Consider the following 26,065-nt stretch of genomic DNA (forward strand, 5'->3'; position numbering starts at 1 on the left):
ATTTACCTCGTCTGTAAAATGGGGATGAAGACTGAGAGCCGCATGTGGGACAGGGACTGTGACCGATCGGATGAGCTTGTATCTACCCCAGCTCTTAGCACGGTGCCTGGCACATAGAAAGTGCTCAACAAATGCAAATAATCAAAACAAGAGTCCATCCCTATGGGAGCATCTCATCAGAAACATCCTCTGAGTGCCTTAGCCTCTAAGGGTGAGAAAACTAGGTTGGAGAAAGAACTCCGTGTTCCCTTTTCGAATTAATCGGGGTTCCACTCCCACCTCATGGCCTCCATCATGGCCTCTAATCAGGAGAAACAAGCTCCTGATTAGACCTCAGCCTCACGGAGGGAAGGTGGCATTTTGTTTAGTGCTTACTATGTGCAAAGCACTGTTCTAAGCACTGGGGGGATACAAGGTGATCAGGTTGTCCCACGGGGGGCTCACAATCTTACTCCCAATTTTACAGATGGGGTAACTGAGACTCAGAGAAGTGAAGCGACTTGCCCAAGGTCACACAGCAGACAAGTGCAGCGTGGCTCAATGGGAAGAGCACGGGCTTTTGGAGTCAGAGGTCATGGGTTCAAATCCCGGCTCTGCCAATTGTCAGCTGTGTGACTTTGGGCAAGTCACTTCACTTCTCTGTGCCTCAGTTACCTCATCTGTAAAATGAAGATTAAGACTGTGAGCCCCCCATGGGACAACCTGACCACTCTGTAACCTCCTTAGAACAGTGCCTTGCACATAGTAAGCACTTAATAAATGCCATCATTATTATTATTATTATTATTATTAAGTGGCAGAGCTGGGATTCAAACCCATGACCTCTGACTCCCAAGCCCGGGCTCTTTCCACTGAGCCACGCTGCTTGTGAGCCCCACATGGGACAGGGACTGTGTCCAACCTGATCTGCTTGTATCCACCCCAGCACTTAGTACAGTGCCTGGCACCTAGTTAAGCGCCTAACAGATACCATTATTATTATTATTACTATTCAGTTGTGTGACTTTGGGCAAGTCACTTCACTTCTCTGGGCCTCAGTTACCTCATCTGTAAAATGGGGATTAAAACTGTGAGCCCCTCGTGGGACAACCTGATCACCTTGTAACCTCCCCAGCGCTTAGAACAGTGCTTTGCACATAGTAAGCGCTTAACAAATACTATTATCATTATTATTATTATTATTATTATTATTATTATTATTCGTCTGGCCGCAGGAGCCATTGAGGTCTCTGACCACAAGAGGGCGGCCCAGTCCCGGTCCCTGCTTCTCTGTTCGTCCCCAGAGTCTGCCCTGACTCCACACTGCTGCAGGCAAGGCATGATAGAAAAACCGCAAACGGATGACACCACACCCTAGAACTGAGAAAGCAGCGTGGCCTAGTGGATAAAGCACAGGCCCGGCTCCCCAACTTGCCTGCTGTGCGACCTTGGACAAGTCACTTCACTTCTCTGGGCCTCAGTTACCTCATCTGCAAAATGGGGACTAAGACTGTGAGCCCCCCGTGGGACAACCTGATCACCTTGTAACCTCCCCAGCGCTTAGAACAGTGCTTTGCACATAGTAAGCGCTTAAGAAATGCCATCATTATTATTATTATTCTCTGTGTTTCAGTTACTTCATCTGCAGAATGTGGATTAAGACTGTGAACCCCATGCGGGCTATGGACTATATCCAACCTGATAGGCTTGTACCTACCCCAGTTATAATAATATAATCATAATGATGGTATTTGTTAAGCATTTACTATGTGGAAAGCACTGTTCTAAGCACTGGGGGGATACAAGGTGATCAGGTTGTCCCACATGGGGCTCACAATCTTAATCCTCATTTTACAGATGAGGTAACTGAGGCCCAGAGAAGTGAAGTGACTTGCCCAAAGTCACACAGCTGACAAGTGGCGGGGCTGGGATTAGAACCCACGACCTCTGACTCCCAAGCCTGTGCTCTTTCCACTTCACCACGCTGCCCTGGAACATCATAAGAGCACAGTCCTGGGTGTCAGAAGGTCATGGGTTCTAATCCCGGCTCCGCCACTTATCCACGTGGGTGACTTGGGAAAGTCACTGTACTTCTCCATGCCTCAGTTACCTCCTCTGTAAAATGGAGATGGAGACTGTGAGCCCCCCATGGGACAAGGACTGTGTCCAACCCGATTTGCTTGTATCTACCTCAGTGCTCAGTACGGTGCCTTGCACATAGTAAGCGCTTAACAGACACCATAATTATCATTATTATTTAACAAATACCGTAGAAAAAAAGGACCCGATTAACTTATACCTATCCCAATGCTTACAGCAGTGTTTGACACCTAGAAAGTGGTTAGCAAATACCATTTAAAAAAAAAATCCCAATGGAAAGTGGGGTAATGAGCAGATCAGCTAATCAGCAGATCATCCGCCAAGCTCGCTCTCTTCCTCCCTTCAAGGCCCTGCTGAGAGCTCACCTCCTCCAGGAGGCCTTCCCGGACTGAGCCCCTTCCTTCCTCTCCCCCTCGTCCCCCTCTCCATCCCCCCCATCTTACCTCCTTCCCTTCCCCACAGCACCTGTATATATGTATATATGTTTGTACATATTTATTACTCTACTTCTTTATTTATTTTACTTGTACCTATCTATTCTATTTATTTTATTTTGTTAGTATGTTTGGTTTTGTTCTCTGTCTCCCCCTTTTAGACTGTGAGCCCACTGTTGGGTAGGGACTGTCTCTGTATGTTGCCAATTTGTACTTCCCAAGCGCTTAGTCCAGTGCTCTGCACATAGTAAGCGCTCAATAAATACGATTGATGATGATGATGATGATGATTAGGCAGACAGGCACCGTGAATTTCCCAGACCTGTTTAGCAAGGCAAATGAATGAGCTGAGTTTCCTGGCCACCGCAGGTGCCGCTTACCGAGTCTTCACCTGCTTCCTCGCGGCCCACTCCCGGTCGAGACCGAGTCCCGGAGTCAAGGGGCAAAGCCGTCACGGGTGGGTGGCAGCGGGATGAGCTTCGATGGCGCGATGGTGATGCGGGGAGAAGGGGGAGCTTGGCTTCCAGTCCCCAAGACTGAGTGGAACTGTGTCTGACCAGATTGCCTTATATTCGTTCATTCATTCAATCATTTATTGAATGCTTACTGTGTGCAGAGCACTGTACTAAGCGCTTGGGAAGTACAAGTCACTCTGTGCCCAGTCCGCACCCTCCGCTCCTCCACCGCTGATCTCCTCACCGTACCTCGCTCTCGCCTGTCCCGCCATCGACCCCCGGCCCACGTCATCCCCCGGGCCTGGAATGCCCCCAATCCCTCTGCCCATCCGCCAAGCTAGCTCTCTTCCTCCCTTCAAGGCCCTGCTGAGAGCTCACCTCCTCCAGGAGGCCTTCCCAGACTGAGCCCCTTCCTTCCTCTCCCCCTCGTCCCCCTCTCCATCCCCCCCATCTTACCTCCTTCCCTTCCCCACAGCACCTGTATATATGTATATGTGTTTGTACATATTTTTTTACTCTATTTATTTATTTATTTATTTTATTTTTACATATCTATTCTATTTATTTTATTTTGTTAGTATGTTTGGTTTTGTTCTCTGTCTCCCCCTTTTAGACTGTGAGCCCACTGTTGGGTAGGGACTGTCTCTGTATGTTGCCAATTTGTACTTCCCAAGCACTTAGTACAGTGCTCTGCACGTAGTAAGCGCTCAATAAATACGATTGATGATGATGAAGTTGGCAACATATAGAGAACGGTCCCTACCCAACAACAGGCTCACAGTCTAAAAGGGGGAGACAGACAACAAAACAAAACATGTGGTCAGGTGTCGTCATTACATTCATTCAATCATATTTATCGAGCGCTTACTGTGTGCAGAGCACTGTACTAAGCGCTTGGGAAGTCCAAATCTACCTCAGCATGTAGTACAGTGCTTACCTGGCACATAATAATAACAGTAATAGTATTTGTTAAGCGCTTGCTATGTGTCGAGCGCTGTTCTAAGCGCTGGACTAGATACAAGCTAATCGGGTCCCACATGGGGCTCACAGTCTAAAGAGGAGGGAGAACAGGTATTGAATCTCTGTTTTGCAGATGAGGGAACTGAGGCCCAGAAAAATGAAGTGATCTGCCCAAGGCCACATAGCAGACAAGTGGCAGAGCTGAGATTAGAATCCAAATCCCCTGATTCCCAAACTTATTTACGTAGTAAGCACTTAAGAAAGACCATATTTATCATTAATATTATTAGCTCTTCCATGTCACTTTGGGCAAGTCACCTCTCTGGGGCCAAGCACTTAAGAAAAACCATATTTATATTAATATTATTAGCTCTGCCATGTCACCTTGGGCAAGTCACCTCTCTGGGGCCAAGCACTTAAGAAAGACCATATTTATCATTAATATTATTAGCTCTGCCATCATCATCAATCGTATTTATTGAGCGCTTACTCTGTGCAGAGCACTGTCACCTTGGGCAAGTCACCTCTTTGGATCCACAGTTTTCTTCCCCTTAAGATGGGGATAATAATCCCTGCTTTTCCCCAAGGGAGTAAAGATATTGCTTGAGTGCAATAAGCTCCTTGTGGGCAGGGAACTTGTCAGTCAGTCAATTGTTTTTATTGAGCAGTTACTGCGTGCAGAATAGTGTAATAAGCCCTTGGGAGAGTACAATACAGCAATAAACAGACAATAAGGAACAGACAAAAATAAACGTTCCCTGCCCACAGTGAGTTTACAACCTAGAGGGAGAGACAGACATTAAGATAAATAAATTAGGGATCTGGACATAAGTGCTGTGGGGCTGGAATTGGGGGTTGAAAAAGGGAGCAAGCAAGTCAGGGCAATGGAGAAGGAAGTGGGAGAAGAGGAATCTCTTGGAGGAGATGTGCCTTCAGTAAGGATTTGAAGGAGAGGAGAGAAATTGTCTGTTGGATATGAAGAGGGAAGGCGTTCCAAGCCAGAGGCAGGTCATGGGCAAGAGGTTGGCGGAGAGACAGATAAGATCGAGGTACAGTGTGTGGGCTGGGTTCTGGTGTCTGCCAACTCTGCTGTATTATACTCTCCCAAGCGCTTAGTACAGTGCTCTGCACACAGAGCTCAATAAATACCACTAATTGACCAATAGATGGGAAAGTAAAACCGCAGAGTGAGACATGATCCCTGTACAGAAGGAGCTCCCTCTGGGTCTCATGGGGATGTCCTGAGGATTAATGATGTGGAAACTGATGCAAAAGCTCCCTTCAAAGCCCTACTGAGAGCTCACCTCCTCCAGGAGGCCTTCCCAGACTGAGCCCCCTCTTTCCTCTCGCCCTCCTCCCCCTCCCCATCCCCCCGCCTTACCTCTTTCCCCTCCCCACAGCACCTGTATATATGTATATATGTTCGTACGTATTTATTACTCTATTTTTTTTGTACATATTTAGTCTATTCATTTTCTTTTGTTAACATGTTTTGTTTTGTTCTCTGTCTCCCCCTGGGCAGCAGCGTGGCTCAGTGGAAAGAGCCCGGGGTTTGGAGTCAGAGGTCATGGGTTCAAATCCCGGCTCTGCCACTTGTCAGCTGTGTGACTTTGGGCAAGTCACTTGACTTCTCTGTGCCTCAGTTCCCTCATCTGTAAAATGGGGATTAAGACTGTGAGCCCCCCGTGGGACAACCTGATCACCTTGTAACCTCCCCAGCGCTTAGAACAGTGCTTTGCACATAGTAAGTGCTTAACAAATACCAACATTATTATTGTTATTATTATTATTCTAGACTGTGAGCCCACTGTTGGTAGGGACCGTCTCTATATGTTGCCAACTTGGACTTCCCAAGCGCTTAGTACAGTGCTCTGCACACAGTAAGCGCTCAATAAATATGACTGAATGAAGGAATGAAAAGCTCCTGGAAAAAATGAAAGTTTTGGATGAGGCAGAGGTACTGATGTGGCAGCTGGATGGATGGAAAGGTGATTTCCCAGCTGCTTCTCTGTCACCTCCTGCTTCCATCAGCCTCCCTGCCGGCCAGCCTCATCTGGGAATCTTCCATGCCAGCCACTCCCTCTCCACTTCTGGCATCTCTCAGCAACCTGGCTACTCTGGCCGGGAATCGGATCCAATCAATCAATCAATCAATTGTATTTATTGAGCACTTACTGTGTGCAGAGCACTTTACTAAGCGCTTGGGAAGTACAAGTTGGCAACATATAGAGACAGTCCCTACCCAACAGTGGGCTCACAGTCTATAAGAGTGGGCTCCCAGTCTATAAAGGTCTGGGCTGGCCGGTGTGGACAGTAGCAGGTTCCCTGATGGGTCTGTCAGGATTTAGACCTATTTTCCTCATAACTTGGTGGGGAGAGTGTCTCCATTAACTCTGGGCCCCCCACCGAGGCCATGCCAATTCCCCAGCGACCAGCTTCCTCCGGAGGAGTCTGGCTTCTCTCTCTCCCCGCGAAGGATTCGAGGTTTCCACAGCCTTCCTTTTCATCTCCAGAAGTGAAGACCCATCCCTTCTGAAATATGCAGATGACCGCAAGCTTGAGTTTCCCCCTTGAGTTCTGTTCTATGTTCTCTGTTGCAGTGGACAGCAGGAATCTCCCTGCTTCACAGAGGGCCTTGCTGTAAAAAAAAAAAAAACAACTCTCAGGTTCTCCCTCCGGGCAGCTCCCAATTTGTTTGGATTGGATTAGTACAGTGCCTGGCGCATAATAAGCACTTGACAAATACCGTCAAAAAAAAAAAAAGGATTCAGCCGTCTGGTCCCTTTTCTTGAGAAAGGAAACAGGTGGTAGCTATTTCCAGGGAACCAGGATGGAAACTGAATGGTCTACGGAAGAGGGCAAAAAAAATGGGTTTAAAATAAGATGATCCATGGAAGCAGTCCCCAAGCCCGCCCACTCTGACTCCATCCGGACCTGGAAAGGGCTTTCCCCTCCCGTTCTCCCTCATTCCCCCAACCTGGGCTATTCCAGAGTCCCCAGGGCCTGGCCAGGGACCCTGTCTCTTTTTTTTGTGGTATTTGTTAAGTGCTTACTATGTTCCAGGCACTGAACTAAGCGCTGGAGTAGATGCAAACCAATCATGCTGGTCAGAGTCCATGTCCCACATGGGGCTCACACCCTTCATCCCCATTTTACAGATGAGTCATCTGAGGCACAGTGAATTTAAGTATCACTATCCACTAGACCATATTGCTTCTCAACAATCTTCTGAACAACCTTCTGAACAATCTTTTCCCTCTTTAGGTCCCCAGATGCGTTCCTGTCTTTCAGTGTCTTCAGGAGAAGGTTCCCAGAGGTCTCTGCTTACTGTCACTGTGTCGACAGTTTGGGCAGGGAACTGGCAGAAACTGGTAAGGTCCCCTCCTCCACTTCAGTTATGTGGCCTTGGGCAAGACACAGTTTCTCTATGCCTTAGTTTCTTCATCTTCAAAATGGAAATTCAATACTTTTCTCCTTCCTGCTTGGACTGTGAGGCCCATGTGGGACAGACACCGGTCCGACTTCATTAACTTGTATCTACCCCAGCGCTTAGAACAGTGCTTGAAACATAGTAAGCACTTAACAAATATTATTATTATTCATTTAAGGGTTATGAGTCTCCCCTGAAAGGCAAGGGATCCTGCCAATATTCCACTGCATCACGTCCGAAACTGCCCTTTCTAGACCACCCCTGTAGTTTAAGATCCTTGTGAACAGAGGACACGTCTACCAACTCTGTTGTATTCCGACAAACTCTTAATACAGTGCTCTGTACACAGTAAGTGCTCAATAAATATGATCTATCGATTTGTCTCTGGTGATCCGGAAACCGTACTGTCCTGTGGGGATAGAATATTCTTCAGCGATTCTACCGGCCGGGTGACTCTGCCCCGTGTTTAGTCATTTGTTCATATTTACTGGGTATCTACTCTGGGCAGAGCATTGTGCTTGTCACCTACTCTGTTTAGGGCACTTTAGTGGGTACCGACTGTGGGCAGAGCACTGTACCCGATACCTCTCCCGTCCAGAGCATTGTACCATATGCTTACTGTGGGCAGAGCACTCTACTGGTTGTCTAGCGTGGCAGTTCTCATCCCCTACTCTATCCAGAGCACTGTATTGAGTGCCACTGTGGGCAGAGTGCTGGACTAAGTGTTTGGCACAGTACAACAGAGAGAACCAGCCCCTACCCTCAGAGAGTTTACAATCCCCTGGGAGTTTATAATGTAAGGAGCCTCGTCATGCCTGATGTCCACCAGGAGGGAGGAACTTTTGAGGGCCCCTTGTTCTCAGATTTTTGTTCTTTCCTCCCGGTAGGCCTGGAATTGTTGCTGGATGAAATTTATGACACGATTTTTGCCAGTCTTGACCCCACCTACAGCTTCTCTGAAACCCCCCTGTACCGGATCCTGCAGAGGAGGTTTCTGGGAGTGCAGCTGGCCCTCACGGGCCAATTCCGATGTAAGTAACGGGGGCCTTTAGGAGACCGTCGGGAGGGAAGAACTCCAGTTGGGATCAGTGTACGAGTTCTGCTCTGATTCCAGCTCGGGAACGCCCCTGCCCCCTTTGCCCCATGCAGTGCCACCCGTCGGCTTGGAGAGACTGGTCCCGTGTTCCCTCCTTAATGCCTGTCACTTCTTATAGGTCCTTCACAGTGTGAGGTGGAGAGACTTGCTGCCACTACCTATGGGCATGCCTACGTGCCATCCTGCGATGCAGGCGGGGCATACCGGCGGGTGCAATGCCAACGGGAAGGCCCGTGCTGGTGTGTGGATGCCAACGGGCGGGAGATCTATGCAACTCGGAGCCAGGGGCAGCGCCCAACCTGTGGTACGTTTTACCAGTCAGTCATTCAATCGATCAAGCAGTCAGTGGTATGTACTCAGCACCTGCCATGAACCAGGCGAGGGAATAAGCCCTATGGGGAATTCCATCCGTAGCAAAGGGCACAGCTGGGTCTTGAGACTGTGAGCCCACTGTTGGGTAGGGACTGTCTCTATATTTTGCCAATTTCACTTCCCAAGCGCTTAGTACAGTGCTCTGCACATAGTAAGCGCTCAATAAATACGATTGATGATGATGATGATGGAGTTTGTAATCTAACGGGATCGGGATCCCGCCATCTGACGGTGCCTGGCAAGCTCTGCTTCCTTCCACTTCAGTCTTCAAATGGAAACAGCTCAGCCTGCCCCAACCTCTTGGGGGTCTTTCTCCTCAAGCCCGGGAGGCAGACCTCCACTCTACCCCCACCACCCCCGGGGCGGGTTTCCCTGCTGGTGTCGGTATGATGCATTTGGCGAGCTGGGGACTTTTGCTGAGGGCACGTGTCTCTTTGCCTGTGTGTCTGCCAGCCTGTCTGCCCAGCTGCCCACCTGCCTGTCTATCTGCCAGCCCGTCTCCCTGTCTGGCTAGAGCATGAAGGGGGGTCGGAGGAGGCGGGCAGACACGTGGCTGCGACGCTGGTGTTGGCATCGCCAGCTGCAGCTGAACCAGGCAGGGAAGCCCCCAGCTTGGCCCAGGAGGCCGGACTGTGCCCTTAGGGGTGAGGATTTCATGCCCACAGCGAACAGACACTGGACCTGAGAGTAGACCAACCCTCCGCCAATCCCCTGGGATAGGAGGGCCCTATATAAATGAACTACAAGTCCACCCGGCACTGCCCGCCACCCCCCATGGACCACAGTAAAGCGGCAGCAGGCTGAGGTTGCACTGGGCGCTGTGGGCAGTGGGTGCTAATGACCTGACTGAGGCTTCTCATGCTGGGCATGAGAAGCTGGGCACACCGGGCTGGGAGGTGGTGGGTCAGGGGTGAGGCGGAGGTCAGCCGGAATCATGGAGCGCAGCCGAAAGGCAAGGAAAGGGACAACGGCCCCGAGAGGGGCTCCCTCCATTTGTGTCACAGGTTGGGGGCTCCGGGAGCCCACCGGGGATTGCAGGGGCGGGGGCTGAGCCACACTATCTCCTGGTCCAGGCTCAGAGAGGCTGTGTGTTTCCGAGAGGCGGAGGGCTCTGTCCAGACTTCTCTTCGGATCCTCGGGCCAACGTGTCCTGACCTTTGGTCTGGAAGAACGTGGGCAGCCCCAGGAGGATGCCCGCTCGGCCGGGTCCTGCCCTCTGACCTTTGAGGAGCTGCTGATGGGCTCAGAGCTGCTTCCTGACCCCGACTCCGAGCAGAGGCCCGTCCCTGAGCCCGAGCGGCGGTCCGACCCCAGGCAGCGTCCCGCCTGGCAGACCATCCTCAGCGAGTTGGTGAGGGGGCTGTTCCCCACCCGGGAGCTGGCCCTCACCGCCCTCCGACTGGCCCGTGGCCCACAGCGGCTCCAGCAGGACCTATTCGGGGGGATGTTCCTGACCCAGCTGGGGCGCCAGAACCTGTCGGGCGCAGTGGGTCCCCGGAGCACGGTGGACCTCAGCCGGTTCTTCCGGCCTCAGGGGGCACAGGGACCGGCCAGCCTGCTGCCTGACGGGGACAACGTGGAACGTCTGGACACCCTGCTGGCCCACCCGGACTTCCCGCCCTTCCTGCGGCTCGTGGCGGCCGTGCCCACCCCGCTTGCCCGGGACCTCGGCGAGGCGGTCCACACGGTCCTTGAGGCCCAAGGCTGCGGCCCACGCCCTGAGTCCCCGTTCATCCCGGCCTGCTCGACGGACGGGGGCTTAGAGAAGGCTCAGTGCTCGGCCGGCTGGTGCTCTTGTACGGATGACCTGGAGGCCCCCCGCTTCCCAGGTCGGCGCCCCCGCTGCCCCACCGAGTGCGAGAAGCAGAGGGCAGCGGGGCAGCGCGGGCTGGCTGCCCAGCCGGCGGGGTCCCGCCCCTTCATCCCCGCATGTGCCGACGACGGAAGCTTCCTGCCGGTCCAGTGCTCCGACGACAGCTGTTTCTGCGTGGACGCCGATGGCCTGGCCATCCCGGGGACCCACCGCGCTGTGGGGGACGTTGTGTCATGTGAGTCCGTGGGCCCCAGATGGTCTGGACTGACCGGCTCTGCTGACACTGACAGCTCCGACCCCACCTGTCCCTGTGCACCCCAGACTCAGCCTGCCGAGTGCCTTCCCGCTGACTCCTGGCCTGAATGGCCCTCCTCCTCTCCATGACCATGCCCCTTTTCTTCCTCTTGTTTTTTCTGTAGTATTTGGTAGGTGCTTACTATGTGTCAAACACTGTTCTAAGCACAGGAGTAGATAGGCTAATTCGGTTGGACACGGTCCCTGTTCCGTATGGAGCTCACGGTTTAAGTAGGAGGGAGAACAGGAGAACTGAGGCACAGAGAAGTTAAGTAGCTTGCCCAAGGTCACACAGCAAGCAACTGGCAGAGCTGGGATTAGAACTCAGGTCCCCCAACTCCCAGCCCCGGGCTCTTTCCAGTAGGCCATGCAGTTTCGAACACCGTCACCCACCCTTAACCTATGCTGCAGGAGAACTCCCCATGTGCAGGCACAAGCATGGACATGTGGGCATATACATGCCTGCCCACAGGCACCCACACGCATGTTAAGGGCAGGGAGCAGGCTTGCAGGTGTGCCAAGCCTCCTCTTTCCTTCTTCTCCACAGGCCCCAGTTCCTGCCAGCTGTCCGCCGGGCAGGCCCTCCTGCAGACGGCGCGGTCCCTGCTCTCCGACTCTGGCCCCCAACCACCACTGTCCAGCCTCTACATCCCCCAGTGCCAGGAGGATGGGCGCTGGAGCCAGGTGCAGTGCAGTGGGCCCCCCGCGCCCGCCCTGGAGTGGTATCAGCGCTGGGTGGCACTGAGCCCCAGGGGCCCGACCCCAGCCCCTGCCATGCTGATCCAAGAGCTCCGGGACTACAGAGACACGGCCTCCACCGGCTTCGAGCCATTCGTCCGGCGCCTGTTCGAGGAAGGCCGGCAGGGCGTCTTCCCCGGGCTGGCCGGCTACGCGTCGTTCCGGGACGTGCCTTCCGAGTTCCTAGAGGGCCGCGGGGAGGCCACCGGGGCCAGCGTCTGGCTGGAGCCCTTCCCTTTCTGGCAGCTGCTGACCGGCCAGCTCCGCCGATACCCCGGGCCTTACTCCGACTTCAGCTCTCCGCCGGGCTCCCTGGAAGGACGCAGCTGCTGGTGTGTGTCTGAGGATGGAGAGGAGCTGGCTGGAACGCGGGCCGAGAGGAACGAGGTCCCTGTGTGTGAGTATACGGCTCCTGGGTCTGCTCCAGGGTGCAAAAACCCCTCCATCCTCAGTCCTTCCCTTTCCTTCCTTCCTCGTCCCATCCTTCCTTCCTGTCCTGGGCACCACTATATGCAGAGGGGTCTACTAGGTGCTCACAGTGAGCTGGTCAAGGAGCATTCAGCCTCCCAGATGCCTCTGTGACAGCCGTGGGGGAAGAAAGATCCCATATTCCCAGGCTTTGTTTGTCCTCTTGGCCCCCAAGCAGCCCCTGAATCTAGGTTTCCCCCAGGCCCCGGGGCTTGTGAAGAGGCAAGACGGCAAGTCCTGGAGTTCTTGGAAGAAGCAGAAGACAGCATCCTGGCCTCCAACTTCTCCCATTCCCCACTGGGCGAGAGATTTCTCCTGGCCCACGGAATTCTCCTGACCAGTGACGACCTCTTCCCTCTTCGTCCTGGCCCTCCTGAGACGCGACTCGCCTATGCCCTCCGGATTGGGAGCGAGTCTTCCCTGGCCCTGGCTGTGCAGTCGAGTAGGTTGGGGAGGGTTTGGGGCTCTGCCAGACCCCTGTGGGCATGGGGAGTCCCGCAGTTCTGTCTCCTGTCATCTCGCACTGCTCTCCTGGGCTTGGCATGGCATCGGGACACGCGCGTGTGTGTGTGTGCGTGCATGCCCATCATCTCCTCTTTACCCTCAGTCTCACTTAACTCCATCTCCTCAGGGATCCCCAAGTCTTGGCCTAGGTCAAGCCCGTGATGCCGTCTGAACGGTGCTCAGAGAGATGGAGGGGTGGTCGTGCGTGGAGAATTGCAGTGTGGGAAGCAGCAGGCCTAGTGGGTAAAGCACGGGCCTGGGGGCCAGAGGGCCTGGGTTCTAATTTTAGCTCTGCCACTTGCCTGCTGTGTGACCTGGAGCGGGTCACTTAACTTCTCTGTGCCTCACTTCCCTCATCTGCAAATTTGGGATTCAATACCTTTTAGACTGTGAGCCCACTATTGGGTAGGGACTGTCTCTATATGTTGCCAACTTGTACTTCCCAAGCGCTTAGTACAGTGCTCTGCACACAGTAAGCGCTCAATGAATACGGTTGATGATGATACCTGTTCTCCCTCCTACTTAGACTGAGACAGGGACTGTATCCGATCTCCTTAATCTGTATGTACCCCAACACTTGGTGCTTGGCACATAGTAACTGCCTAACAAATATTATTTTTTTAAATAATAGGGGGCTCACCGGTTTAGGAGCAGGGCTCCAAAAGCTGGTGTTTATCAAGCACCTACAAAGCACTGTACGAAGCGTTTGTGAGGGTACAGCAGAAGCAAGACACCCTCTCCTCACCCACGAGGAGCTTCCGCTCTCACTTAGTGGAAATTGAAACGGCCACGGCTGTCCTGAGGAAGACCCTGACACCTCTCCCTGTTCCTTGTCCAGCTTTGCAATTTTACCAGAGGGCATCTCTGACCTCAGGAGGGTCAGCGGGAGAAGCAGCCAGCTTGAGATTCCGGTTGTACGTGCCTCAGTGTGATGGTCTGGGAAACTGGGAGCCGCTGCAGTGCCATGGGACAACTGGTGAGGGGGGGGGGCACGCTTACTCTGGGGACTGGCGGGATGAATTGCTTGTTGGCCGAGGAAAGGGGGATCGGAGGAACTTTCAGACTTCAAAGGTATTTTCCCTTATGGGTTCCCTGGGCAGGAAAACGGTAGACCAAAGTCAGCCAGGACACAAATACGAGTAAATCCATTGTTCAGTGGTGCTTACTGAGCACCTACTGTGAGCAGAGGACACTGTACTATCCATTCATTCATTCAATCGTATTTATTGAGCGCTTACTGTGTGCAGAGCACTGGGCACTTGGCCAGTGCAAGTTGAGAAGCAACTTGGAATAGTGGGTAGAAAACAGGCGCGGGGTTCAGAAGGACCCGGGTTCTAATCCTGCCTCATCACTTGCCTGCTGTGTGACCTCGGGCAAGTCACAACTTCTCTGTGCCTCAGTTACCTCATCTGTAAAATGCGGATTAAGATTGTAAACCCTATGTGGGACAGGGACTGTGTCCAACCTGATCAGCTTGTATTTACCCCAGCGCTTAGTACAGTGCCTGGTACATTGTAAGCACTTAACTGATATAAAAAAAGAACCAATAGATTGGATTACAATTGACCACAATTATTGACCCAGGACTCAATCTCTTGGGATTCCATCGCCACCCCTGAACCAGATAAGAACACCTGGGAGAATGCCGGGGACAAAGGCCGGCCCGAGCTGGCCATCCAGGGTCTCAGGACTATGGGATGGACTGGGCTTGGGACATTTCCCTCCAAACTAGCCCAACCTGATCCGTCGTTGTATCTCCAGGTTTGTTTTTACCCAACTGATGGGTCTGACAGATTTACAACTGACCCTGTGAGGTAGCAGCTTTGGTGCTTGGGAGAGTTTCACAAGGCACAAAACCCATGTTCCTTGACTACATTCCAAGGTTGAAGGGTGGTCCATGATGGAACTTAGCCCCCAGAATAAGGAAGAGTTTCCCCCTGCCCATCCTTTTCCATAGTTTGGCCTCAGGTGATGAGGCGAGGGGGCAGTAAAGAAGAGGTTAAGGTTGTTTCCTGTGATCCCAAGGAGACAGGCAGAGACCAGGGGGAGAGGGAGATGAGGGGAAGGGTCTCGGCCTGTTTGGGGGAGGGTGGGGGCCTCCAGTCGGTGTCCCCAGAGATGTGACAGTTTTGCTTCTTGCACAGGACACTGCTGGTGTGTGGACAGGCGCGGACACTACATCACAGACTCTCTGGCCACACGCGATGCTCCACTCCCACAGTGTAAGTGGCTGCGCTTGGCCATGGGGGTTTCGCCAGCATCGGACCCACACAGAGTCGTTCTGGTGTTTGTGTTTTGGGGGGGCAGGGCAGCGGCAGGGGGAGGGTGGTGGGGCGAGCCGGGGAGATGGGCCTGTGAGTAGGGCAGGGAGAAAAGTGGGAAACTCTGCTTGGTGAAAGGCGAGGGTCCAATTGGAGCTGAAAGGGGATTAATGCGGCTGGTTAGGCTGTGCAGATGGTGGCTGTGATCGGTTTGGGCTCATCGGTCAGAAGGGGAAGAGGGTCTGTTATGGGGGGAGAGGGGAGACTGGCCCCAGGTTGGTTAGAAGGTCTCTGGGAGGGGAGTTGAGACACCAAAGGGGAACCTGAGGCTCTTCCCCACTGTCCGGCTTGGGGAGTGGGTGAACTGGGGCAAAAACATGGATGTGAGTGAGTGCACGGGACAGTGGGTAGGGGTGGGGCGGGGGGATGAGCCCACGGGGTGGACAGATTCTTGTCGGGGTGAATGTGAACATGTGAGGGTGAACAGATGGGTTCCAGAGTGAGTGTGAGCGCAAGCGGTTGAGTGTTCGGGGGTGAACATACGGATGTGAGCAAGGAGGGGTTTCGTGGACAAGGAATGGGCCTGTCAATTGTTGTATTGTCCTCTCCCAAGCGCTTAGTACAATGCGCTACACACAGTAAGTTCTCAATAAATATGACTGACTGATTGACTGAGAGACCGTGTTTCTCTGTCCTCCAGGCCCGACTCCGTGCGAGGCGTCTCGCACCAACGCGCTGGTTTCTGGCTGGAAGGAGAGCGGCTCTGAGGTCAAGGCAACCCCGGAGTCCTTGTTCACCCCAACCTGCCTGCAGGTAAAGCTCGGACAGGCCAAGTTCCAGCCGTCCGTCAGTCTGTCAGTCAATCAATGGGGTTTATCAAGCATCTCCTGAGTGCTAGGCAATGTGCTAAGCTTTTGGGAGCGTAAATAGGTAGCAGGACGTTTATTCTCTGCCCTCAAGAAATTGACCCTGTAATCAGGGAGAAGCAGCATGGGCCCAAGAGTCAGAATCAATCAATCAATCAATCATATTTATTGAGCGCTTACTGTGTGCAGAGCACTGCACTAAGCGCTTGGGAAGTACAAGTTGGCAACATATAGAGACCATCCCTAACCAAAAGTGGGCTCACAGTCTAGAAGACCTGGGTTCTAATACTGGCTCTGCCACTTGTCTGTTGTGTCCCCTTGGGTATGTCATGTCATGTCTCTGTGCCTCAGTTTCCTTAGCTGTAAAATGGGGATTCAGATTGTGAGCCCCATGTGGGACAGGGACTGTGTCTGACCCGATGAGCTTGCATCCACCCCGGCGCTAAGTGCCTGGCCCATAGTAAGTGCTCAACAAATGGCACGGTCATTATTACAACTGTCATATACCTGAGAGCTGAGGTGGGTGTGAAACACATCAGGATCAGCTAGAGAAACCATTCAGGTAAAAATATTAAGAAAATACATCAGTGAATCCAAATGTTCCCATGGGCGCAAATGGGGGAGCCAGTGGACTCGGGGCTCTTCCGGCTGTCCTGGGCAGAAACCCTGGGTATGGTTGTCCCCAATCCAGCCCCCAGCCAACATGGAAAACAGCCACGCTCACGGGACTGATGTTCTCACCTGGAGCCGGCTAGATCATCATCATCATCATCATCATCATCAATCGTATTTATTGAGCGCTTACTGTGTGCAGAGCACTGTACTAAGCACTTGGGAAGTACAAGTTAGCAACATATAGAGACAGTCCCTACCCAACAGTGGGCTCACAGTCTAAAAGGGGGAGACAGAGAACAAAACCAAACATACTAACAAAATAAAATAAATAGAATAGATATGTACAAGTAAAATAAATAGATAAATAGAGTAACAAATATGTACAAACATATATACATATATACAGGTGCAGTGGGGAAGGAAAGGAGGTAAGCTGCGGGGGATGGAGAGGGGGGTGAGGGGGAGAGGAAGGAATGGGCTTAGTCTGGGAAGGCCTCCTGGAGGAGGTGAGCTCTCAGTAGGGCCTTGAAGGGAGGAAGAGAGCTAGCTTGGCTAGATCCTAAAGGGGTCAAGAATTAGGGGCAGTTGAGGCATAGGGGAGGTGACAGGTGGGGCAAGGTGAGGAGGTGGGAGGGGGGGGATCCCCTCAGAGTCAGCCCTGAAGGTGGGGAAGCCTCAACTGTCCCATCTGGTCTGACTTTAGTTGTCTGAAGGTGTTGTGCAGCTGGTGAAACTCATCCAGGCACTTCTCGTTTGGGAAAGGCCCATGTCTGGGGAAGATGACAAGCCCCCTGCCTCTCTGGAGACCCTCAGACCCTCCCCTGAGCTCTGGCTGCCCGAGAGGGCAGCGGTTCCCCCAGCTCCCCTGCACAGGCCCTGGCAATCAGGCCAAACTCAAGACCAGTCAGGAGCCCTCATGAGCTGGAATTCTGAGTTCTCTTGGCCAACAGACATTTTTAAAGAGGGGAGGGGGATCAGGGATGGTTGATGGACACTTTTAAAGGTTTTTTAAGCAGCACGACCTAAAAGCTTTGGGTTGGGGACCAGGAGACCCGGATTCTAATCCCAGTTCTTCCACTGGCCTGCTGTGTGAGTGTGGACAAGTCTGTCAGCTTCTTTGGGTCTCTGGTTCCTCTTCTGTAGAATTTAGAGGCACACGCCTGCCGCTTCCTCCCTTTAACATTACGACCTCGCCTGATTTTGCATCCGTCCCAGGACAGTGCTTGGCATATAGTGAACACTTGAAGAACACCAGCGTCATTCTTATTTTCCTGTGGGCTGTGGGTTTGGGCCCTCCATTCTCTGTCCAGGAAAGTCTCTGAGACAGAGATGGGGTCGCAGCGTTGAAGCCACTGTTTTTTTTGTAGACGGGAGAGTATGCCAGACTCCAGAGATCAGAGTCGGGGGCCTGGTGCTTGGATCCGGCCACGGGGGAGGCCGGGCTGGCCGGCGGCGGGAGTTCAAACAGCAGCCTCCACTGTAAGTGACCCCATGACCTCCAGGGCAAGGATTGGACGCCCCAGTGCCGGATAGAAATGAGCGGGAAACTGGGGCAAAGTTCACTGTTCAAAGAACAAACAGTGAATGACGGATTGTGGGTCTTTATCATGTTCATTCATTCATTCAATCAGTCGTATTTATTGAGCACTTAGTAACTGCAAAAGACTGTACTAAGCGCTTGGGAGAGTATGATATAGCAATAAATGGGCATATTCCCTGCCCACAACGAGTTTACAGTCTAGAGGGAGTTTACTCCTAGTTCCTGGGGCGGGGGTTTATGACGGAGGGGGCAGCGAGTCCCACCCGTCTCACTCTTATGGATCAATCAGTCAATCAATCAGTGGTATTTTCTGAGCTCTTACTCTGTGCAGAGCACTGTACTAAGCACTTGGAGAGTACAATAAAGAAGAATTATTAGACACATTCCCTGCCCATAACGAGCCTGACTTCCTTCTCTTTGCCCTTCCTTTAAGGCAGCCCCCCCATGTTTCCCATTTTTCCTTAATTCCCAATGCACTGAAACCATGCCACCCTCCTTGGTTAGAGGTTTAGGACTAAGTTCGCCAAGCTTCACGGACAGACGGCTAGGAGTTCCTCTCACGATGGGCTAACTGTGGGAAAGATCAGAGACCCGGGCAAGGCGAGGCTGAAGTCCAGCTTTCAACGCCGGGGGGGGCCTTCACCCCCTGCGACCAGTACGGCTGGCATGGGTGCCCACCCTATCTGAGACGGGGCGGGGGGATGGTCTTTTTCAGGCCCAAGTCCCTGCTCCCGGGCCGCCGGAGAGCCGGGCATCACAGACAGCCCCACGTGTGAGGAGAGTTCAGGGGAACCCCTGGCTGCCCAGTGCGACCGGGATCAGGAGACCTGCTGGTGCCTGGCAGAGAATGGGCAGGAACTGCCCGGGACCCGGGTGGCCGGAAGGCAACCGTCGTGCCACCGTGAGTGCCTGGCGGCGGGGGAAGGGGCCTCTCGGCGGGCGCTGAACCAAGACGGAGTCCCGGCGAGGGTCCGACACCATCCATTTTGGATCCTCCACTAGGTCCCCTGTGCCCGCTGCCTTTCGATGCCCCAGAAGTGGCCGGAGGAGCAGTGCTGTGTGAGGCGATGACTAACCCAAGCCAGAAAATCCAGCAATGCCGCCTGGAGTGCTTCCGGGGCTACCGCAGGGCCGTGGCCGGCGTCGACTTCACGTGCAATCCGGTGACCAGGCGGTGGCTTTCTGCACCTCCGCTGCCCCAGGCGTGCCAGAGTAAGATGCGAGGAAATCGAGTTGGTGCCAGCTTCTAGGGGAAAGATTTGATTTTGCGCCCAAAGCCCCAGTGCACTCAGAAGGGTTGACCGCTGCCTTCCACTCAGTCGATCTATCAATCGATCGTATTTTATTGAGCACTTACTATGTGCCGATCATTCATTCATTCAATCATATTGATAAACATGATTAATATTTATTAATATGATAAATAAATGAAGATTTATTGAATCATATTTATTTATTTATTTCTCTCTCTCCCCCTTTTAGACTGTGAGCCCAATGTTGGGTAGGGACTGTCTCTATATGTTGCCAATTTGTACTTCCCAAGCGCTTAGTACAGTGCTCTGCACATAGTAAGCGCTCAATAAATATGATTGATTGATTGATTGATTGATTGAGCACTTACTGTGTGCAGAGCACTGTACTAAGCGCTGTACTAAATGCTTGGGAGAGTCCAATACAAGAGAGTTGGTAGACATGTTCCCTGCCCACAACCAGTTGACATTCATTCATTCATTCAGTCGTATTTATCGAGCGCTTACTGTGTGCAGAGCACTGTACTAAGCGCTGTACTAAATGCTTGGGAGAGTCCAATACAAGAGAGTTGGCAGACATGTTCCCTGCCCACAACCAGTTGACATTCATTCATTCATTGTCGTATTTATTGAGCGCTTACTGTGTGCAGAGCACTGTACTAAGCGCTTGGGAGAGTACAAGTTGGCAACATATAGAGACGGTCCCTACCCAGCAGCGGGCTCACAGTTTAGAAGGGGGAGACAGAGAACAAAACAAAACATATTAACAAAATAAAATGAATACGTACAAATAAAATAAATAAATAAATAGAGTAATAAATACATACAAACATATATACATATATACAGGTGCTGTGGGGAGGGGAAGGAGGTAAGGCAGGGGAGATGGAGAGGGGGAGGAGGGGGAGAGGAAGGAGGGGGATCAGTCTGGGAAGGCCTCCTGGAGGAGGTGAGCTCTCAGTAGGGCCTTGTAGGGCCCCCTTACAGTCTAAGGGGGAGACGGACATTAATATAATTAAATAAAATTACAGATATGTTCACACGTGCTGGAAGGCTGAGGGAAGGGTGAATGAAGGGAGCAAATCCAAATGCAAAAGCGACACAGAAGGTAGTGGGAGTAGAGGAAAGAGGGGTTTAGTCAGGGAAGGCTTCTCGGAGGAGATGTGCCTTCAATAAGGGTTTGAAGGTGGGGAGAGTGATCATCTGTTGGCTATGAAAAGGGAGGGCATTCCAGGCCAGAGGCAGGTCGGGGGTGAGAGGTCTGCAGTGAGATAGATGAGAACTAGGCACAGAGAGTAGGTTGGCATGAGAGGAGCTAAAGTGTGGGCTGGATTGGAGTAGAAGAGTAGCAAGGTGAAGGGTGGCTGCGGGTGGCAAGGTGATTGTTTTCAAGCCGATGGTAAGGAGTTTCTCTTTGTGTATCTAGAGAAGCAGCGTGTCTCAGTGGAAAGAGCCCGGGCTTTGGACTCAGAGGTCATGGGTTCAAATTCCGGCTCCGCCAATTGTCAGCTGTGTGACTTTGGGCAAGTCACTTCACTTCTCTGGGCCTCAGTGACCTCATCTGTAAAATGGGGATTAAGGCTGTGAGCCCCCCGTGGGACCGCCTGATCACCTTGTAACCTCCCCAGCGCTTAGAACAGTGCTGTGCACGTAGTAAGAGCTTAATAAATGCCATCATTATTATTATTAGAGCTGCGGCCGGCGCAGACCGTCCAACTCCAGGCTCAGCTGCAACTGCTGCTCCCCCCCGAGAAGATGTGCAGCGCCGACTACTCGGGCCTGCTCCGGGCCTTCCAAATCTTCATGGAGGACGCGCTGAGGGCCCGGGACTTCTGCCGCGTTCAGGTATTCCCATGGCCGGGGCTAGGAAGGGGATCCAGGCTGGGGAGAGGGGGACAGGGAAAGAGATGGTCGGAAACATTGATTCTGGGTTTCTTCAGCTCCTCTTGTGAATAACGTTCTCCGGATTTTTCAAATGGAAAAGTGAGACAGATTTTCATCGGTCAAGCAGAATCAATCAATCAATCAATCAATCAGTTGTATTAATTGAACGCTTACTGTGTGCAGAGCACTGTACTAAGCACTTGGGAAGTACAAGCTGGCAACATATAGAGACAGTCCCTACCCAACAGTGGGCTCACAGTCTAGAAGGGGGAAGCACCATGGCCTAAGTCAGAAGGACCTGGGTTCAATCCCAGCTCCACCGCATGTCTGTTGTGTGACCTTTGGCAAGTCACTTCACTTCTCTGGTCCTCAGTTACCTCATTTGTAAAATGGGGATTAAGACTGTGAGCCCCCCGTGGGACATGAACGGTGCCCAACCTGATTATCTTGTATCTACCTCAAGGCTTAGTACGGTGCCTGGCACGTAGTAAGCGCTTAACAAATACCAATAAGAGGAAATTAGTGGCTCTCTGGATTTTTCAAATTTATTTTGGCAAAGTAGATCAAAGTTTCATCAATCAAACAGTCAAACAGACTGCTGGTAAGACCTACCCAGAACATTCCTGACTGCAGAACATTGCACTAAGCATCATCATCATCATCAATCGTATTTATTGAGTGCTTACTGTGTGCAGAGCACTGTACTAAGCACTTGGGAAGTACAAGTTGGTAACATATAGAGACAGTCCCTACCCAGCAGTGGGCTCACAGTCTAAAAGGGGGAAGAGTATAATAGAGTTAGTAGACTCCCCCTCTAGACTGTAAGCTCATTGTGGGCAGGGAATGTGTCTGCCAATTCTGCTGCATTGTACTCTCTCGGGTACGTAGTAGAGTGCTTTGCACAGATTAAGTGCTCAATAATACCATTGTTTGATTGCTAGATAGACAATATCAGAGAAGCAGCATGGCTCAGTGGAAAGAGCACGAGCTTTGGAGTCAGAGGTCATGGGTTCAAATCCCGGCTCCACCACTTGTCAGCTGTGTGACTTGGGGCAAGTCACTTAACTTCCCTGTGCCTCAGTGACCTCATCTGTAAAATGGGGATGAAGACTGTGAGCCCCCCGTGGGACAACCTGATCACCTTGTAACCTCCCCAGTGCTTAGAACAGTGCTTTGCATATAGTAAGTGCTTAATAAATGCCATCATTATCATTATTATTATTATCCCTGCCCCCAAGGAGTTTTCAGTCCAGAGGGGTCAACAAGCCACCAATGCTGCCTTTTCTGTACCTATCTATCCTATTTATCTTATTTTGTTAGTATGTTTGGTTTTGTTCTCTGTCTCCCCCTTTTAGACTGTGAGCCCACTGTTGGGTAGGGACTGTCTCTATATGTTGCCAATTTGTACTTCCCAAGCGCTTAGTACAGTGCTCTGCACATAGTAAGCGCTCAATAAATACGATTGATGATGATGATCACCAAATGGCTTCCTAATTCAGTGAAGCTTCTCCTAACCCCAGGATTCGCATGTGAAATCATAAACCACTTTTGTCGGCACGCTAAGAAGAGGCTCTGATTTCTAATGGCCTTTCATGTATAAAACCAACAAAGGCATGATCAAAAACACACGGGTGGTTCCTTTCCCACACCAAAAGCGTCAAAAAGGCTCCAGGCAGAGAGACCCAGAAATGAGAAGCATCTGTCTTTAATGTCAGATTAGCCATGGGGCCCGGGAGGGGAGGCCTCCCTTTAGCTATTTAATCATTGTCTGCCTTCCTGCAGGGGCTTTTCCATCTTTGGAATTTAGTGGTTTTCCCGTGTTGATGCCTATGTGCTGAGGGACAGTGGAGAGAGTGCAAGGGAGATGCTTCGTGGCCAAGGAAATGAAAACCACGATGCAGTTGGCCGAGGCCGTCCCAAAAAGCCTGCCAATCCCTAAACTGGGGGAATCAGCTCGCGGTAAAAACACTTACCAATGCCTACTTAACTTCTCTAAGCCTCAGTTACCTCATCTGTAAAATGTGGATGAAGGCTGTGAGCCCCACATGGGACAACCTGATTACCTTGTACCTCCCCCAGCGCTTAGAACAGTGCTTGGCACATAGTAAGCGCTTAACAAATGCCAACATTATTATTATTATTGCTGCATGATAACCTTGTAAGGTAGGAAAAGAGGCTGGCATATGCCACAGGGACCCTTAGTCATTATTCTGTTCTCCAGCATCGGGTTTTACCATGCGTCTTGCCGAAGTGATAGAAGTGATAATGGTATTTATTGAGCGCCTGCGGAGGGCATCGTGCTGTGCTAAGCGCTTGGGAGAGTAAACAGAAGCGAAATACATTTTCTCTGTCTTCATGGAGCTTCCACATTAATGGGGAGGACAGACAGAGAGAATGATTTCCTGATAATGGGGAGCAACAGGAAAAACCAGGATCTCAAAGGTGGTTGAGTAAATATGCCAGGATGAAAGAGCAGAATGAATATTCGCATGTACAACTGCAGCAATCAATCAACGGTATTTATTGAGCCCTTACTATGTACAGAGCACTCCGCTAAGTAATTAGTACAGAAACGTGCATCCCTAAGATAGCTCACAAGTGCTTAGTACACTGCTCTGCACATAGTAAGCTCTCAATAAATACCATTTTTTATGGTATTTAAGTGCTCACTGTGTGGCAGGCTCTGTACTAAGCGCTGGGGTAGATATTATTCTGTGTATTCTCACCTAGAAAATGAGGACAGGGCACTAATCAGTGGCAAAGCAGAGAATCAGCATGGATTAGTAGATAGAGCACAGGCCTGAGAGTCAGAAGGTCATGGGTTCGAATCCCAGCTTTGCCACTTGTCTGCTATGTGACCTTGGGCAAGTCACTTCACTTCTCTGTGCCTCAGGTACCTCATCTGTAAAATGGGGATTGAGACTGTGAGCCCCGTGTGGGACAGGGACTGCGTCCAACCCGATTTGTTTGTATCCAACCCAGTGCTTAGTAATAATAATAATAGTAATAATTATGGCATTTATTAAACGCTTACCAAGTGCAAAGCACTGTTCTATGCTCTGGGGAGGTTACAAGGTGATCAGGTTGTCCCACCGGGGGCTCGCAGTCTTAATCCCCATTTTACAGATGAGGTAACTGAGGCACAGAGGAGTTAAGTGACTCGCCCAAAGTCACCCAGCTGACAATTGGCAGAGCCGGGATTTGAACCCACGACCTCTGACTCCAAAGCCCGGGCTCTTTCCACTGAGCCACGCTGCAGTACGGTACCTGGCACATACTAAGCACTGAACAAATACCATCATCATCATCAAAGCCTGAAACCCAAGTCTGAGAAGGGGAAAGGAGTGAAGCCCCGGGGGTGTTCAATGCTTTTGTCTCGTTTTAGGTGGATGGTCTGAGGAGTCCAGTGTCGTTTCCTGTCTGCGATGAGTCCACGGTGCGGGTGGAGTGTCTGACCGCCGAGCGCTTGGGCGTGAACCTCACTTGGGTGGCCCCTCTGGCCTCCATCCCAGCAGCCTCCCTTCCTTATCTGCATGACATCGGTGCGTGGCGTCCGCGGGGGGACTCTTCTGGCTTGCTTCTGCGGTTAGACCATCAGACAGGTGTAGGCCTTTCACACTCGATAACGAGTAAGCGCTTATGAGGTGCCAAGTTCTGCGTTAAACGCTGGGGAAGCTACAAGAGAATTAGCGCTCAGTACAGTGCTCTGCACACAGTAAGCGCTCAGTAAGTACGATTGAATGAAAAGAGAATCAGATCAGACCCCATCCCTCTCCTGCATGGGGTTCACAATCTAGGGGTCACGAGAGGAAGAAATCATCTCTACAGATTCATTCATTCATTCAATCGTACAGATGAGGAAACAGGGCCAGAGAGGGTAAGTGACTTGGCCAGGGTCACCCAGCAGAGCTGGGATTAGAACCTGGATCTCCGGAGTCCCAGACCAGTGCTCTTACCACTGGGCCTCGCTGCCTCCCCTTTCCACAGGCCCAGATAGGGTAAGTGACTTGGCCAGGGTCACCCAGCGGAGCTGGGGTTAGAACCTGGATCTCCGGAGTCCCAGACCAGTGCTCTTACCACTGGGCCTCGCTGCCTCCCCTTTCCTTGGGACGGTGGACACCAAGAGAAGCAGCGTGGCTCAGTGGAGAAGAGCACAGGCTTTGGAGTCAGAGGTCATGGGTTCAAACCCCGGCACCGCCAATTGTCAGCCGTGTGACTTTGGGCAAGTCGCTTCACTTCTCCGGGCCTCAGTTCCCTCATCTGTAAAATGGGGATTGAGACTGTGAGCCCCACGTGGGACAACCTGATCACCTTGTAACCTCCCCAGCGCTTAGAACAGTGCTTTGCACATAGTAAGCGCTTAATAAATGCCATCATTATTATTATTATTAAGGGAGGAAGGAAGAAAGGAGGAACCATCAGCAGCGATGCACTTCTAGCTGAGTTCTCCAGAAACAGGAAGGTAACCCGGTACTAATCAGAGGTTAATCTCGCAATCCAGGAAGAGGTATGGCCCCGTTCTGCTTTAAACCTAGTTCCTGGTTCCAGAGGTGACCAGATCTCAGACTGGTCCTCCATGCCAACCCACAACGACTCCCTCCAAATGGCCACTGGCCTGTGTCGCCCATGCCCAGATGGGTCTCCAGCACTGTGACACGCTCTAAAGTGCATCAATCAATGTATTTATTGAGTACCCGCTCTGTGCGGAGCAGCTACTCGGGGCTTGAGAAAGTCCAGTAGAGTTGGTTAACATGATCCCTGCCTTCACGGAGCTTACAATCCCTCTACTTCTCTGGGAGGTGAGATCCGCTTTCTGAACATGCTCTTGGGAAAGGCTTTTTGGCCTTACATGTAGAGGCAGAAAGAACTCTATTTATTTATTTATTTATTTTGTTTGTACATATCTATTCTATTTATTTTATTTTGTTAGTATGTTTGGTTTTGTTCTCTGTCTCCCCCTTTTAGACTATGAGCCGACTGTTGGGTAGGGACTGTCTCTACATGTT

At 51.6% G+C, this 26,065-nt stretch overlaps 1 protein-coding gene across 1 annotated transcript in view; it reads left to right on the forward strand.

The window, feature by feature from the left end:
• TG (thyroglobulin) overlaps positions 1-26,065 on the forward strand; it is a 163,035-nt gene that overhangs the window by 13,249 nt on the left and 123,721 nt on the right. The window contains exons 7-20 of the mRNA XM_038760069.1: positions 7,193-7,299; positions 8,246-8,389; positions 8,573-8,758; positions 9,900-10,874; positions 11,481-12,068; positions 12,342-12,581; positions 13,482-13,619; positions 14,788-14,865; positions 15,605-15,717; positions 17,753-17,864; positions 18,641-18,826; positions 18,928-19,137; positions 20,866-21,020; positions 24,445-24,601. Coding sequence (XP_038615997.1) covers positions 7,193-7,299; positions 8,246-8,389; positions 8,573-8,758; positions 9,900-10,874; positions 11,481-12,068; positions 12,342-12,581; positions 13,482-13,619; positions 14,788-14,865; positions 15,605-15,717; positions 17,753-17,864; positions 18,641-18,826; positions 18,928-19,137; positions 20,866-21,020; positions 24,445-24,601 — 3,389 coding nt within the window. The remainder of the gene's footprint in view (positions 1-7,192; positions 7,300-8,245; positions 8,390-8,572; positions 8,759-9,899; positions 10,875-11,480; positions 12,069-12,341; positions 12,582-13,481; positions 13,620-14,787; positions 14,866-15,604; positions 15,718-17,752; positions 17,865-18,640; positions 18,827-18,927; positions 19,138-20,865; positions 21,021-24,444; positions 24,602-26,065) is intronic.

The sequence above is a fragment of the Tachyglossus aculeatus genome, chromosome 18 (assembly GCF_015852505.1).
Source record: "Tachyglossus aculeatus isolate mTacAcu1 chromosome 18, mTacAcu1.pri, whole genome shotgun sequence".
NCBI classification, from domain to species: Eukaryota; Metazoa; Chordata; class Mammalia; order Monotremata; family Tachyglossidae; genus Tachyglossus; species Tachyglossus aculeatus.